Consider the following 15,636-nt stretch of genomic DNA (forward strand, 5'->3'; position numbering starts at 1 on the left):
CCAGGTCCACCCTGGCCTGTTCCAGGGTCAGCTCCTCTCTGTCCCCGGGGAGGTCCCTGTAGCCCAGAGGGGGCCACTTCCGACCACGACCGGGGAAGCAGCTCCTGAGTCAGCTTCTGCCCCTGGGTGTCCCGAGGTGGGGCTCGGACCGTCCAGCTGGGCTGCGGGGACACACACCCCCCCCAGGCCCCTGTGCCTCCCTCGAGATGTGCAGGGCTCCCTCCCGGCACGGGAACTTGGACACAGATACACAAATGGCCCCAGGACAAGGGGACCTGGAGGGGCAGTGGTGGAGATGGCGATACAGGGAAAACATTGCGATGGGCAGAGGGGGCTGGTGCCCGTGTCACCACACGGACGCGGACACAACCCGGAAGCGTCTTCACTTGGACAGCACGTGCTGACCCCTGACAGCGCCAGGCCAGGTTACTTGGGGGGACTCTAAGGCCAGGCTGTGGGCATTTCCTTTCTGGGGGCATTTCCTCCCCTCTAAAGACAGGTCCTGGGGCAGCTCCGACACTGGCCCAGACCAGCCTCAGCCCCTCACAGGTTCCCCCTCAGAGTTCCCTCTGGCCTTTGATTTACTCAAACAGCGAACTGGAGAACCCTATCACCTTAAGTCAGGGGCTACCAGGCCAGCGCTGAGGGGACAGTCAGCCCACGGGAGGTGGGGGCAGCTCGTGGGACGTGCAGGGGGACCCACAAGCCCATGGGAGGAGCACCGCCTGGTACTGCAGAGAAAAGCCAACACTCTGTATGGGAATTGCCCCAAATTGAAAATGTCGCAAATAGGACGTCCCTGGTGGCGCAGTGGTTAAGAATCCCCCTGCTGATGCAGGGGACACAGGTTCGTGCCCTGGTCCGGGAAGATCCCACAGGCCACAGAACAACTAAGCCCGCGCACCACAACTACTGAAGCCCACGCGCCTAGAGCCCGTGCTCCACAACAAGAGAAGCCACCGCAACGAGAAGCCTGAAAACTGCAACAGAGTAGCCCCGTTCGCCGCAACTAGAGAAAGCCCGCGCGCAGCAACGAAGACTCAACGCAGCCAAAAATAAATAAATAAATATTTTTTAAAAAAGAAAATGTTTCAAATAATACCCATTTTTTGAAAACACCGTGCAGGTTGAGTGACAGATTCGGTGTCTGGGCACCAGCAGGTGGCTCTGGCCTTGAGGAGCTGGCGCATTTGTACCAGCTACACTTCAGATGGGCAGGGCAGGTGTGGGTCTCTCTCTCTCTCTTCCTTCCCCTCCTTCCTTGGTCCTGGTCACCAGAGCCCCGCCCCTCCCTTTCCCTCCCTCACCTCTTTTCCCCTCCCCCAGGAGCAACCCCTCTGCCTCTCAGGCTTCTCTTCCTGGAATCATCTCCTCCCCCAGCAGGGAGGTTCAGCCTTCCTGACTGAAGGCTCAGCTACATCCTGACACCCCCGCGCGGCTGGGTGGCCGAGCTTCCATCACAGAGCCCGGCTCCCATCAGATTGGGGTGGAGGACAGGGGCACGGAGACGCTGGCCAGAAGCATGAGTCTGGAAGGGATCGGGGCTCTACGAACAGCCAGAAAGAACTCACTGGCACTGCTGGCCTCCCCCAGTGCCCGGTGTCCACGGACACGCTCACCCCTGCGCTAACGCGGGAGACCCAAAGACAATCCCGCTGGGGGGGGGCCTGAGACCCCGTCCCATCACCTAGGGCTGCTGCCTCCGCGGGCGCCCGTTACACTCTTCCTTCTTCCCTTGGGCTCGCTCGCGCCACCTGCAACGGAGGGACTGAAAGGACAGGGGAGCGAGCGGTGGGCGGGCGCGCACTTTAGAGCTCAGTGCCCACGGTTCAGCGGTTGCCGCCTCCGCGGCGGGGAGGGCCGAGGGGCGGAACTGGGGCTCCACCGGCAGCTGCAGCCTCGCCGTGGCCTTAGAGGCACTTGGGGGGCAGCCTCTTGCCCCGACCAGCCTTCTTCCCACGCGTGGACTTGGAGCCGGCGGGCGGCCGAGCCCTGGGCTGGCCGCCCTTGGCCTGCTCCCCAGCGCCCGCGCGCCCCTTCCTGCTCTTGCTTCCTGCCTCCTCGTCCTGGGCTTCCGTCTCGGAAGGGATGCCCAGCCCGCCGGGGCCGCCGCCTCCACCTCGGGTTTTGCGGGTCCCCGACGGGGCGGGAGCCGCTGCCCAGCCCGCCCGATCCGGGGCCCTAAAGGCCAGGCGGGCCCGCTTGGCCCGGGGCTTCCTGGACGCGCGGTCCTCGGGCTCAGACTCCTCGCTCTCCACGTCCTCCGACTCCCTTTCCCGCGGGCCGCCCGCAGCGCCAAGACCTCCCCCAGGTTGCCTTTGGCGCATCTGAACCTCCCGCTCTACCAGGCCTTTTCCTTTTCTTCCTATCACCTCAGCCACGTCCTGGGCATCCAGGAGCACCGCTAGCTCCAGGAGGCCGCCCTCATCTTCCTCGTCCTCGCCCCAGCCCCGCAGCGGGCCACCGGGAGCCTTCTTCCCTTTGCAGGTGGTCCGAGGTTCAGCCCCGGTGGAGATGCATCCCAGCAAGTGAGCGCCGTCTTTGGCCTTCCTCAGGACCACGGCGTCCACCTGGCGGCCTGCCTCCTCCACCTTCACTCGGGTTCCGGAAGTGTCCTTGGCCATGACGGACAAGACCTCGGGCAGGGCAGCTTTCTTGTCTTTCTTTCCGCTCCAGCCCAGCGACTCGATCACAGAAGCGATTTTCAACGTCTCCCTGCAGGTTTTGATGTCTGATGAAATCCTGTAGGCCATGATGTCTAGAACTCGGGGTTCTCCATGCCCTTCTGGGTGACCTGGTTGCCTCATTCCTCAGACTCACCTCCTGAAGCACTGCCCTTGAGCACCTCATCAGGTGTGTCCCTCGTGGCCGTGAGAGCCACCGTGTTGCAGATGCCGCTTCTGGCTTCTGTGATCAGCTCAAGCTGATCACATCGGGGGGCTCTTTCTGTCACTTTCTTCTTGGCTTTGTCCAAAACGGTCCCCAGGGCCAAGAACTCCATGGAGACTGACTGTCTGCCTCATCCACGTCTCTCTGCACGGCTTCCTCGCAGCCGTTTGGAGTGTTGCGTAGAGCGCGCTGGCATTGCCACTTATCCCCGCCCAAGTCCTCCTCTTCCACCTCTGCGAGCTCGATGCCCAGGCTCTGATGGAAGAATCCTTCAGCTTCTCTTTTGCAGAGGTAAATGGCGGTCCTCCTCGGCCCCTCTTTTTGTCTCTGGCTCTATTTCTGAGACCCCCCCCCCCCCCGCCCCGCACTGCCCTTGCTAGCCCTGCTGGCTGCACCAGGAACGGGGCCTGGGTCTCTGAATCGGCAGGTGAGTCCCCGGGGGCCCTGGCCACTGCGGCCCGTGGGAGCCTTCCATGCAGCAGCTGCCTCAGGACAGTTTCTTCCGCCTCAGGACTCTCGTGTCCTTGCACAGAACCCTCCAGATGCCGTCCTTGCCCGGGGTCCCCCTGGGGATGGCACCATGATTAATGTCCGCCACAAACTCCATGAAGGCGGCCTTGGCCTTCTCCTCCCTCACGTCCCTCGTGTTCCTCAACCTGAACGTGCCCTGGCGCGGGAAGGCTGGCTGCAGGACGGCTTCGATGGCTGCCTTTTCCAGGTCCTCCGGGATGCTGGTGACCAGCAGGGCCCTGTGCACGTCCACAGCCAGCCCCCTGCATGAGTATGGGCCTCCTGGGTGACGGATCACTACTCTCCCTCCCACTCCAGCCAAGTGTGACACACACCCCCTCCCGCTTCGTCCTGCCAGTTTTTCCGCATCTACATCAGAGTGGGCAGCAGGCTTTGGCTCCCGGGCACTGGCAGCTCTCCTTCCCCCACGGGCTACTGCCGGTTCCATGACAACCGCTTTCAGGCTGTTGCCAGGGTCTGAGCATTTGTTTTGAGGAACCCAATGAAAATGAGAATATTCGCCTTGTAGTTTCACTGGGCAGGCCTCACACAGAAAACTCAGCCCCGCTCACTCGCGGATCAAGTCTCAGGAGGTCCAGGCCTTAATGGGGGGTGATCAGCCCTCACTCGGGGTTACTCCGGGTCTGGAGTGAGTTTGATGCTAGGGCCAGGAGGCGGGGTCTGGACTGAAGCTGAGGCCGGAGATGGGAGTGCAAGTGGCAGGTCTGTGTCCCGGTGGGGCTAAGGGCCCCGAGGTGGCTGTGTGAGATGGAGGCTGAGCCCGAGCAGTGGGCCAGGCCTGGTTCAGGCGCACGACTGCTGTCCGGGTTTCACAGCCCTCCCGGCAGCCACAGCTACCAGGACTGCGGTGGGACCTTCTCTGTAGATCAGAGCAGGTGGGGTGCTCAGAGGGCAAGGCATGCTCGTGGGAAGGGCCTGCGGCCACTGCAAATCATATCATAGTGACCCCCAGGGGGCCACTTGAATGATATCTCAGTAATTACCGCATTAACACCTCAAGCGCTACCTCCAGAACTGCCCCTTCAAGCCTTAGGGCCTGTCCCTGCCCTCCCCCTCCCCTCCCCTCCCCTCCCCTCCCCTCCCCTCCCCTCCACCCTCCCCTCCCCTCCCCTCCCCTCCCCCTCCCCACCCTCCCCTCCCCTCCCCTCCCCCTCCCCCTCCCCTCCCCTCCCCTCCCCTCCCCCTCCCCTCCCCTCCCCTCCCCCTCCCCCTCCCCTCCCCTCCCCCTCCCCTCCCCCTCCCCCTCCCCACCCTCCCCTCCCCCTCCCCCTCCCCCTCCCCTCCCCTCCCCTCCCCTCCCCTCCCCTCCCCTCCCCTCCCCTCCCCCTCCCCCTCCCCCTCCCCTCCCCTCCCCTCCCCTCCCCCTCCCCCTCACTTGGGACCTGGACACACTGTGGTGGTGACCCAGGCCCCAGGCTGCAGGATGAGCCCCAGGTAATGACATTCGTTCATTCCCTCCTTCCCTCTGGGCAAACTATTAGAAATAAAATCAGATTCCTTTCTCCTCAGCCCACCTGATGGCTGAGCTGCCAGTCTGCGCAAGCGTGGGCCCATCCAGCAAACACTGACCGAGAACTTTCCTGCCGTTGGGATTCTTCCAGAGCAGCAAGACCGCCTTTACTGGTTCCCTGTTGGCATGAGACCTGGGGCCCCAGGAATGAGGCAAAAAGCCTCAGGAACCTATGGCAGGTGACGGTGCCGGGTCTGAGAAGTCAGGAAGACCCTTCCCTGGTCCCCTCAAGTCCTGCTCCAGCACTTCGAGCCAGAGGTAATGTCTGGCAGGGTACTGAGAGGCCCCTGTGCCCCTCCTTCTTGGGGGCTTGGAGAATGCTTTAGGGGGAACAAATTACACAGGACACTTTGAGTTCCAAGTGCAGAAACCGAAGTTGTCCTGGATTAAGCAGAAAAGGGAATTCATTGGCTCACGTTACTGTAAAGTCCAGGTTGTATTAGCTTCAGTCATGGCTGGTTCCAGGGCCCCTTCATTCATTTATTCAACCAAAGACTCTGGCCCAGCTCCCATTGGATCAGCTGGGTCATGTGCCTGCCCCTGCACCAATCACAGGGACTGGAGAGGGAGGGAGTGCTTTGATTGGCCAGGCTGGGTCATGTGCCTGCCCCTGCACCAATCACAGGGACTGGAGAGGGAGGGAGTGCTTTGATTGGCCAGGCTGGGTCATTTGCCTGCCCCTGCACCAATCACAGGGACTGGAGAGGGAGGGAGTGCTTTGATTGGCCAGGTTTTGGGGAGTGGTGGGTGAGGGTTAGTGATTCCCACAGGAACCACCTGGCTCCCTCCACATGAGGGAGGGGATGCCACAAGGAGAAATGGAGGCAAATCACTTAGGAGACGGGGGTGGGAGTGTGGGGGGTGGATACTGGGCTGGAAAGCAGGAGATTCTGTCCCCAGGGGAGGAAGGGCAGTAGTGAGACTCACTGTACCTGGATAGGGGAGGGCCTGAAAGGGAGTATGGGGCCCTCTCCTTGGCTGGGGGTGTCTGTTGTCGAATCTCTGGAACACTGGTTGGGGAAGAGCATTCACCCTTTCAGGTGCTCACTGAAGCATTCCCGCCCAGAGACTTCATTCACTCATTCATTCAGTGTTTCTCTAGTGGCTGTCCTGGGACCCACCTGTGCAGGTCGCTGGGAGCAGTGATGACTGAGGCAGGCTCTGCCTCCTGGAGCGCAGGAGCGGAAGCGGAAGCGAGTGCTAGGAGGGAAACGCCTGCATTCTCAGGGGAGGTGGGTCGGAAGAGCTGCAGCTGATTCTGGATTGGGGCCAGCTTCCCGAAACAGGTGACACTGAGCTGAGTCTGAAGGGAGGAGGTGACCCTCAGTGAAGTAGGGAAGAAGTGTTTTCGAGGGGGTTGGTGTATGAAGACCCCAGTGACTGGATGGAGGACAGGAGACCTAAAGAGCTGAGGGGAATGAGGTGTGGCCGAGTGGGGGAAGAGGCAAGGCCAGGTCCACGGGGAATTGTGAGTTGGTTACACCAGGGATGTGGCCAAGGAGCAAAGGGCGGTTGGGTCTCCAAGGCCAGAGTGGGAAGCTTCTCTGCAGTTTAGGTGCTGTGTGACGCTGGGAGAGTCAAACAACATCTCTGAGCCTCACTTTCCTCCTTTGCACGATACTTTGAGCTGCTGTGTTGGCTTAGGCACGTGGAGGGTTTAGCACACGTCCTGGGGTGCAGTAGGGCTTTCAGTAGCGGTTATTGGTATTAATCCTCTTCAGTATCGTAATACCTTTTTGTACGAAGAGCGAGCTGAGTCGCTGCTTTAGGGATTTGCTGGGTCAGAGCATCCTCTGGTGGGCACAGGGAGACGTGGCTCAGAGAAGAAAGATGGACTGAAGGTTTAAATTTTAAAGATCTTTCTTCCCTCTCTCCCTCCGTTTCGTTCTCCCTGTCGTCTTTCCTTCCTTCCACACACATCCCCCCAGAACCTACTTCCACCTATCTGGAGCCCCAGTGGTGACTGTGACAGCCCAGGCCCTGCCCTCCCTAGTGTGTGTGTGGGCGGAGGGGTGCCCGTCATAGGACACTCCTGAGTAGAGCTTAACACGGAAGCCGGATACTTTAGGCTGGAAAGAGACCCGGGAGGAGGGCGGGACCGCAGTATGCAGAGCCTCATAGGACAAGGCGAGGAGCCTGTGCTTTCTCCCTAGGGCACTGGGGAGCCATAGAGAGGTTTAGAGGAGAGGAGAGACAGGGTCAAGTTTGTGATGTCACGTGGAGGATGAATGGGAAGGGCGGGAGTGGGGCTGGATCAGACTCTCGCCCTCCCTCGGAGTCTTCCCAAGTCTGGCAGTCTGATGGCAGCTCCCCGACACACACCCACGGACCTGGCCCAAGTCTCCAGGCCAGTGTCCACACACAGAGCTCCAGGTGGCGGTGGCACCCCCTCAGCCTGCAGGTCCAAGCTCCCTGCGCCCCAGGGCAGGTTCGGTTGGCCTTGGTGAGCCTGAGGGAGAATCTGGCGGGTCCCTCCGGGCGGGGTCCGTCCCTTCATGGGCAGGAGCAACCTTCCCGGCTCCAATAGCGGGGCGAGAGTGGGCGAGGGGTGAGGCGTCGCTTGGTCCCTGCATGCTCTCTGGCGGTCTCCTTGTGGAGTTGGTGGGTTTGTTCCCGTGTTATAGATGAGGATGTGGGTGTTTCGGGCTGAGGCATGTGTAGTGTATCTGTGTGTTTCATTTGTTAGGGCTGTGTGTGTCTCTCTGTGGATGTAGGTGGGGCGAGTCTCGGGGTGCCAATGAATGGGTTTCTGTGTCTGTCTCTGGTTATGTGCGAATTGTGTGTGTGTGTGTGTGTGTGTGTGTGTATGTGTGTATGTTTGTAGGAGGGAATAGAGTAGCTCAGTCCAAGTGTGTGTCAATGTCACCTTGTGTGAATGCAAGTGAGTGTGTGTGAGCCAGTGTGTGTTTTGTGTGTGTTAGTGTGACTGTGGTACGGGCTGACACGAGCCTGATGCCCACCTTGAATCTAGCAAACTTCCAACACCAGCCCCTTCAGTTTGGGGGGGCGGGGAGATAGATCCGATGCCCGAACCTGGGACTCCCTCCCTCAACACTCTTCCCCCTCTCAGGGATGTACCAGGTCCCAGAACCGCGGGGAGGGAATAGTGGGGGGGCTGCGCGCGCAGTAGATGAAGTTCTGCGGCGCCCGTATTGACCACCAGGCGACGCTCCAGGGCCGCTACTTAAAGACGCACCTGCGAAGGCGCTTCCCCAGCGTTCAAGTGCGCGGGCGAAATAATTTGCTTAAGTTGATTCAGCTCTGAAGTGGGGTGCTGGGGTTCAACACTAACAGCAAGAACAACAATAGCTGTTATTTATATATCTCTTAATACATGCGCTCTGATGATTTCAACGCAAGTTTAGGTGCCCTTACTGTGCCCATTTTACAGATTCAGAGAAGGCAGATGACTTGTCAGAGTCACACAGAGCCGGAATCTGAACCCAGGCGATCTGGCTTGACTCAAGTCACGTCCGTGTGACTCCAGGGTCTGTGAGCGGACCCCTTCCTTGCCGTCTCCGCAAACTCTGGGGGGAGGGGAAAACTGGGTGTGGAGGAGCGAGGGACGGGGAGAGGCCAGGGTGAGCTGGGGCAGATCATTAGGGGCCCGAGGCACCGGGATGGGGACGGTACACGGTCTTGGGGCTCGCCGTGGTCTCTACGCAAGCTGCCCCCATTGCGGTCATGGTCAGCTGTGGGTAATCTGGAAATGACCGGCCGCTGATTCATAACCTAAGTAGGACTTGCTGAGTGCCACGGGGGTTCGCTGGGCACGAGCACGCCACAACCTCTCCTATCTTCCTGACGACGCTAAGAGAACGTGATCCCCATTTTCAGGGACGTAAATGGAGGCACGGAGAGAGGTTAGTTACCTGTCCAAAGCTGTAAGGATGGGATGGGTGTGTGCTGGTTACTTTTGCTGCATAACAAACCACTCTAAACTCACTGGCATAAAACAAAAATGTTTTATTATGTTCATGGAATCTGTAGGTCAGCATAATGAAAGGGAATAATGGGGAATGGCTTTTTTTTCAGTTCCACAACATCTGGTACCTTAGCTGGGGTGACTCCAATGGCTAAGGTCTGGACTCATTTGGAAGCTTCATCAGTCATGTCTGGTGCCTGGTCTGGGATGACTTGAAAACTGGGCTTAGCTGGAGGTGTTGACTTGAGCACCTCTATTGGTCTCTCCGTGTGAGTTGGGCTTCCTCACAGCATGGAGGTTAAGTTTCAAGCAGGAATGTCCTGGGAGGGGGGTCTTGAGAGCAAATATTCCAAGAGAAGTGGGCAAAAGTCTTTTATAACTGGCCTTGGGAGACACATAGCATCACTGCTGCCATACTTGTCGAGGCAGTCACAGCATGTCTAGATTCAGATTCAAGAAAAGGGTATGTGGACGCCGCTTCCAGATGGCGGTCAAAGAACTTGTAGCCAGGACTTCCCTGGTGGCACAGTGGTTAAGAATCTGCCTGCCAATGCAGTGGACACATGTTCGAACCCTGGTCCAGGAAGATCCCACATACTGCAGAGCAACTGAGCCTGTGGCGCCGCAACTAGAGAAAGCCCGCACACGAAGCAACGAAGACCCAACACAGCCAAAAATAAATAAACAAATTTATATTAAAAATGAAATCTATTCTTAAAATTCATTTCACCTGTTTTTTATTTTATTTTTTATTTATTTATTTTGCGGTACGTGGGCCTCTTACTGTTGTGACCACTCCCGTTGGTGGAGCACAGGCTCCGGACGCGCAGGCTTAGCAGCCACGGCTCACGGGCCCAGCCACTCCGCGGCATGTGGAATGCTCCCGGACCGGGGCACGAACCCGTGTCCCCTGCATCAGCAGGCGAACTCTCAACCACTGCGCCACCAGGGAAGCCCTCACCTGTTATGTATTTATTGAAGGTGGACGTTAGCAAACTTAACATTTTGCATGTGGCTTGCCTTGGGGGCTCGCATTATATTTCTGTCGGACAACGCTGCTCTAGAGAGAAGGATAACATCCATTTGGGGATCAGGAAGGCGAAAGGAAAAGAGGAAAGCAGGGAAAATAAGAGCTGCAAGGGCGTGGGTAGGAGAGTAAGAAAGCCCTTTGGTTTGCCCTAGGCCCAGTTTCCATGGTAACCTTGCTGTAAACTCTTCCTACGTTAAAAAAAAAAAAAGGAAGTGTTTGGGTTTCTTCTTTATTTATATACTTATTTATTTAACAATTAAATTAATTAATATACTTGTTGAATGATTATATCATACGTTCTCAAGAAAGAAGTCCCATAGGTATCTTTCATGGAGCACCAACTCTGGGCCAACCTCTGTTCCAAGGGCTTTCATGGCTCATCACCTTCAATCCCCCTAAGGATCCTGTGAGGTAGGGTTAATGGTTATCGCCATTTCACAGAGGAGCAAACCGAGGCGTAGAGAAGCCCAGGGACCTTCCCAGAGTCACTGCGAGGGCAGCGAGCAGCAGTAGAAACTCAAGAGCTGGACCACGGCGCCTGATTTACATAGAGTTGCGGGTGGGGGAGGTTTATAAAGGATGACGATGCAGATGTGTATTTGGAGTAGCTATGATATTCACCTGTCCCAGCCTGTGGACCCAGTCAGCGGAAATGCCTTCTTGCAGAATTCACGTCTGATCTCACTGAGGATCATACACGTACAGAAACTGTGTACAAAAACACACGGTGAATTGCACGTGCATCGTTATGGCTACAGAAACATCTGCAAGAGCGAGGCCTCATTGAACGAGGCCCGTACCCCATCAGTGAGAGCTGTGGACCCCAAATGATGCCCTCACCTCACAGCTGAGGCCTGTGTACCCTTATTGAAGCCCGTCCCCACTGAGTGAGGCCTGAAAACTCTGAGTGAGTCCTGGTTCCACCGTGGGAGGCCATAGGCTTTTTTGCTGTTTTTTCTTTGTCCGCGCCGGGCCGCTTGTGGGATCTTAGTTCCCGGACCAGGGATCGAACCTGTGACCCCTGCTGTGGAAGCACGAAGTCCTAACCACTGGACCGCCAGGGAATTCCCCCCCACCACCACTTTTTTTCCCCCATAGCCCTTGGTTTACGTCTCTATATCCTGAACTCCACCTACACTGTGGAGGGGAATTGCAACCCTGCAGGAAGCCGGTCCTCTACCAAAAAGAGGCCTCTATCCCCTGAAGGAGCTCGGGTCCCCCTGACTGCTGTTTTGCCCCCTGTGAATATGGCCTTTTGGGGCTCATCACTAATGGTGATCCCACCCCCTGAGTCTTCCGTTCCTCAGGCTTGTCCAGAGCCGGCTCCTCAGACCCCACCAACTCCGACCCCTGCTCCAGCCCGCAGTGTTGCCATGGAGATGGGGTGCCGCTGGGAGGCGGGGCTAGCCCATGTGCGCAGGCGCAGGGCGGAGCAGACCCGTCGCCCGGAACTGCTGAGATTGAGCAGAGGGTGCAAGGCCAGGCCCGACCACAGGCAGGCGAGCGTGGCGCCCCTCCCCGCGCCGCTCCGGGGGCGCACGGCGTCGCCCTCCCCAGCACCTGTCCCGGGCGCCGCGGTGTCACTCAGCCTCTGTCAGGAACAAAGGGCGGAGGGGCCGGGCCGGTGGCATCCCTGGGTTTGACTCGTAAGCTTCCTGTGGATGCTAGGACCCCTGTGGGGAGGGGCCTCGGGAAAGGACGCTGCGTCAGCCGCCCAGGGGCAGCTGGAGCCCAAGCCTTGCCACATTCACCTGAACCTGAACTCCAAGCCCTGTGGCGCTGTTCCAGAGTGGCATTTGCACAGGGGACCGCAGCCCACGTCCGCCTCGGGCTCCCTCCTGCTCTGCTGTCAGCGCCAGCGGCGGCACCGTGGCCATGAGCCTTTTGGGGGACTGGTGCAGGGGGCTGGCCGTGGACGTGCACAGGGCCCTGCTGGTCACCGGCATCCCAGAGGACCTGGAGCAGACAGCCATCGAAGCCGTTCTGAAGCCGGCCTTGCTGCCCTTGGGCAAGTTCAGGCTGCGGAACACGCGGGCCGTGAGGGACGAGTAGGCCAAGGCCTCCCTGATGGAGTTTGTGAAGGGCATTAATCACGGTGCCATCCCCGGGGAGATCCCGGGCAAGGACGGCGTCTGGAGGGTTCTGTGCAAGGACAGCGCGGAGGGCACGAGAGTCCTGAGGCAGATGAAACGCTTGCTGTTGGATAAAAGGCCCCCACAGGCCGCAGTGGCCAGGGCCCCCGGGGACACGCCCACCCCTCCCGCTTCGGAGACCCTGGCTCTGGGGTCGGAGCCGGGGGTCAGGGAGGCTGGCCCCCCTCCTGGTGCAGCCAAAGGTGCTAGGAGGGGCCGTCGGGGTCGCAGAAACAGAACCAGAGGCAGCAGGTGGGCCAGAAGAGCGTCGTGGAGGGCGGCCATCCACGTCGGGGAGCGGGAGTCCCAAGACTCTCCCGACTAGAGCCTGGGTATCACGATCGAGGAGATGGGCAAGGAGGACTTGAGCGGGGATGGCGAACAGAGCGCGCTGTACGCCACCCTCCAGCCCGCCGCGAAGGAGCCTGTTAGGAAGTGGGCCCTCCAGAGGGAAGGAGATGATGGAACGGTCCCGGCGAGTTCTTGGCCCTGGCAACGGTGACGGACAAAGCCAAGAAGAGGAAGATGGAGAACGATCCCCCTGGGGCTGAGTCGATCAGCCTGAACATCAAAGAAGACCGGAGCGAAATTCCAGACTTAGTGGCCCTACTTACTCGCAGTGAGAGACACATCGGACGAGGAGACCATGGGCAGCGACGCCTCCCAAAGCGAGTCTCAGGAAAACGGGGATCAGGAAAGAGGGGGGTGGACATTCCCGAGTTTGTGGCCATTGTGCCTTGTACAGACCCCGCGGGCCACTCCGCCTGCGACGAGATGTTTGAAAATTGCTTCTGTGATCGAGTTTCTGGGCTGGAGCGACAAGAAAGCTGCCCTGCCCGAGGTCTTGTCCGTCATACCCAAGGACACTTCCGGAACCCGGGTGAAGGTGGACGAGGCAGGCCGCCAGGTGGACGCCGTGGTCCTGAGGAAGACCAAAGACGGCGCTCACCTGCTGGGATGCATCTCCACCGGGGCTGAGCCTCGGACCACCTGCAAAGGGAAGAAGGCTCCCGGTGGCCCGCTGGCGGGCTGGGACGAGGACGAGGAAGATGAGGGCGGCCTCCTGGAGCTAGCGGTGCTCCTGGATGCCCGGGACGTGGCTGAGGTGATAGGAAGAAAAGGAAAAGGCCTGGCAGAGCGGGAGGTTCAGATGCGCCAAAGGCAACCTGGGGGAGGTCTTGGCGCTGCGAGCGGCCCGCGGGAACAGGGAGTCGGAGGACGTGGAGAGCGAGGAGTCTGAGCCCGAGGACCGCGCGTCCAGGAAGCCCCGGGCCAAGCGGGTCCGCCCGGCCTTTAGGGCCCTGGGTCGGGCGGGCTTGGGCAGCGGCTCCCGCCCCGTCGGGGACCCGCAAAACCCGAGGGGGAGACGGCGGCCCCGGCGGGCTGGGCATCCCTCCCGAGACGGAAGCCCAGGACGAGGCGGCAGGAAGCAATAGCAGGAAGGGACGCGCGGGCGCTGGGGAGCAGGCCAAGGGCGGCCAGCCCAGGGCTCGGCCGCCCGCCGGCTCCAAGTCCACGCGTGGGAAGAAGGCTGGTCGGGGCAAGAGGCTGCCCCCCAAGTGCCGCTAAGGCCACGGCGAGGCTGCAGCTGCCGGTGGAGCCCCAGTTCCGCCCCTCGGCCCTCCCCGCCGCGGAGGCGGCAACCGCTGAACCGTGGGCACTGAGCTCTAAAGTGCGCGCCCGCCCACCGCTCGCTCCCCTGTCCTTTCAGTCCCTCCGTTGCAGGTGGCGCGAGCGAGCCCAAGGGAAGAAGGAAGAGTGTAACGGGCGCCCGCGGAGGCAGCAGCCCTAGGTGATGGGACGGGGTCTCAGGCCCCCCCCCAGCGGGATTGTCTTTGGGTCTCCCGCGTTAGCGCAGGGGTGAGCGTGTCCGTGGACACCGGGCACTGGGGGAGGCCAGCAGTGCCAGTGAGTTCTTTCTGGCTGTTCGTAGAGCCCCGATCCCTTCCAGACTCATGCTTCTGGCCAGCGTCTCTGTGCCCCTGTCCTCCACCCCAATCTGATGGGGCCGGGCTCTGTGATGGAGGCTCGGCCACCCAGCCGCGCGGGGGTGTCAGGATGTAGCTGAGCCTTCAGTCAGGAAGGCTGAACCTCCCTGCTGGGGGAGGAGATGATTCCAGGAAGAGAAGCCTGAGAGGCAGAGGCGCTGCTCCTGGGGGAGGGGAAAAGAGGTGGGGGAGGAAAGGGAGGGGCGGGGCTCTGGTGACCAGGACCAAGGAAGGTGGGGAAGGATGAGAGGGAGAGAGACCCACACCTGCCCTGCCCATCTGAAGTGTAGCTGGTACAAATGCACCAGCTCCTCAAGGCCAGAGCCACCTGCTGGTGCCCAGACACCGAATCTGTCACTCAACCTGCACGGTGTTTTCAAAGAGTGGGAATTATTTGCAACATTTTCAGTTTGGGACAATTCCCATACAGAGTGTTGGCTTTTCTCTGCAGTACCAGGCGGTGCTCCTTCACGGGCCTGTGGCTCCCTGCACGTCCCACCAGCTGTCCCCCACCCCACCTCCCGTGGGCTGACTCCCCTCAGCGCTGGAGGGGAGGGGTATGGCCGGCAGATACCCGAGGGAAGCGCTCTCAGGAGGCAGGAACAGCCCGAGCAAAAGCCCGGAGCCAGGGCTGTGGTGATTGGGGTTTATTCGTGTGTAACCCCTGACCGCTCAGGTGCCAGGATTCCCTGCTAAGCGTAAGGGAGACCGTGTCTCCAAAACAGTCCACCTGCCTTCACAGGGGTGGCTGTCTCTTTGGATTCCACGTTACTGGAGTTTAGATTGTTAGCGTGCAGAGGTCCCTGGGGTCGGGGCGAGCAGACAGGTCGGGAGCGTGCCCCCCTCCCCTTCCTGGGACCTCTAGGAGTAAGCCGTCCCACCCCTCGGTCTGCTCAAACGGAGACAGGGGCCCCCTAGACTCCCGGGGATGTGACCTGGTCCTAGAACGGCCTGGAGGGAGAAGCCAGGGCTCCAGAAACAGAAAACAACAAGCCTTTCCCTCTATTCGGTTCCTCAAATTCTGTTGCCCACGAGGCCCCGCCTTCCTTATTGCAGGCCCCGCCCCAAGACAGGACGCTCCGCCCCGCTACAACTAGGCCTGAGGAGGTAGTGTCAACTCAGGCGAGTTGCCGTGGCCCGTTTATCCACCAGGTGGCGCTCCAAGACCGATGGTTAAAATCGCGCCGTGGTGGCTCTCAGGGTGCGCCCACTGTCCCAACCAGGAAGCGCTCCAGGACAGATGGTTAAAATCAAGGGGATGACGGCCCTTCTTGAGCACTAAAGGTGCGCGGGCACTGGTCCACTGCCTTGAAACTTCAAAGCTCCGCCTGTTTTTTGAACTTTCGGCCAGGCTGCCGCAGTTCTCAAAATAAGGTCCTGAAACCAGCTGCATCCCCGTCTCCTGGGAACTTCTTAGGAATGCATATTCTCGCCCCCCCTACCCCCAACCAGCCCTACAGCTCTACTGAGTCAGGTCTAAGAAGCTCAGGCCAGGACTGCAGCTTCAGGAGGACCCAGGTGACCTTCAGACCTCCCTCCAAGAATTCCCTTTTCTCCTGCCTGTATCGAGGTTGGGCCAGGGTCATTTGCTGTGTTTTTCCCCCAGTGAGGTTGGGTGAGGGGACACAAAA

General features: G+C 59.8%; 1 protein-coding gene and 1 pseudogene across 1 annotated transcript; one reads left to right on the top strand and one right to left on the bottom strand.

The window, feature by feature from the left end:
- Positions 1–1,519: 1,519 nt before the first annotated feature.
- On the bottom strand, positions 1,520–8,607 carry LOC132594013 (paraneoplastic antigen-like protein 8B; annotated as a pseudogene).
- A 7-nt stretch (positions 8,608–8,614) lies between these two features.
- Positions 8,615–14,164, top strand: LOC115850571 (paraneoplastic antigen-like protein 8B). Its single transcript, XM_030852257.2, is given in 8 exon segments — positions 8,615–8,628; positions 11,655–12,480; positions 12,483–12,623; positions 12,625–12,712; positions 12,715–12,794; positions 12,796–13,127; positions 13,129–13,333; positions 13,335–14,164. Coding segments are annotated over 8 exon segments (1,938 nt in total). The 3' UTR covers positions 13,587–14,164.
- Positions 14,165–15,636: the final 1,472 nt, after the last annotated feature.

This window comes from Globicephala melas, chromosome 19, assembly GCF_963455315.2.
Source record: "Globicephala melas chromosome 19, mGloMel1.2, whole genome shotgun sequence".
Taxonomy (NCBI): domain Eukaryota; kingdom Metazoa; phylum Chordata; class Mammalia; order Artiodactyla; family Delphinidae; genus Globicephala; species Globicephala melas.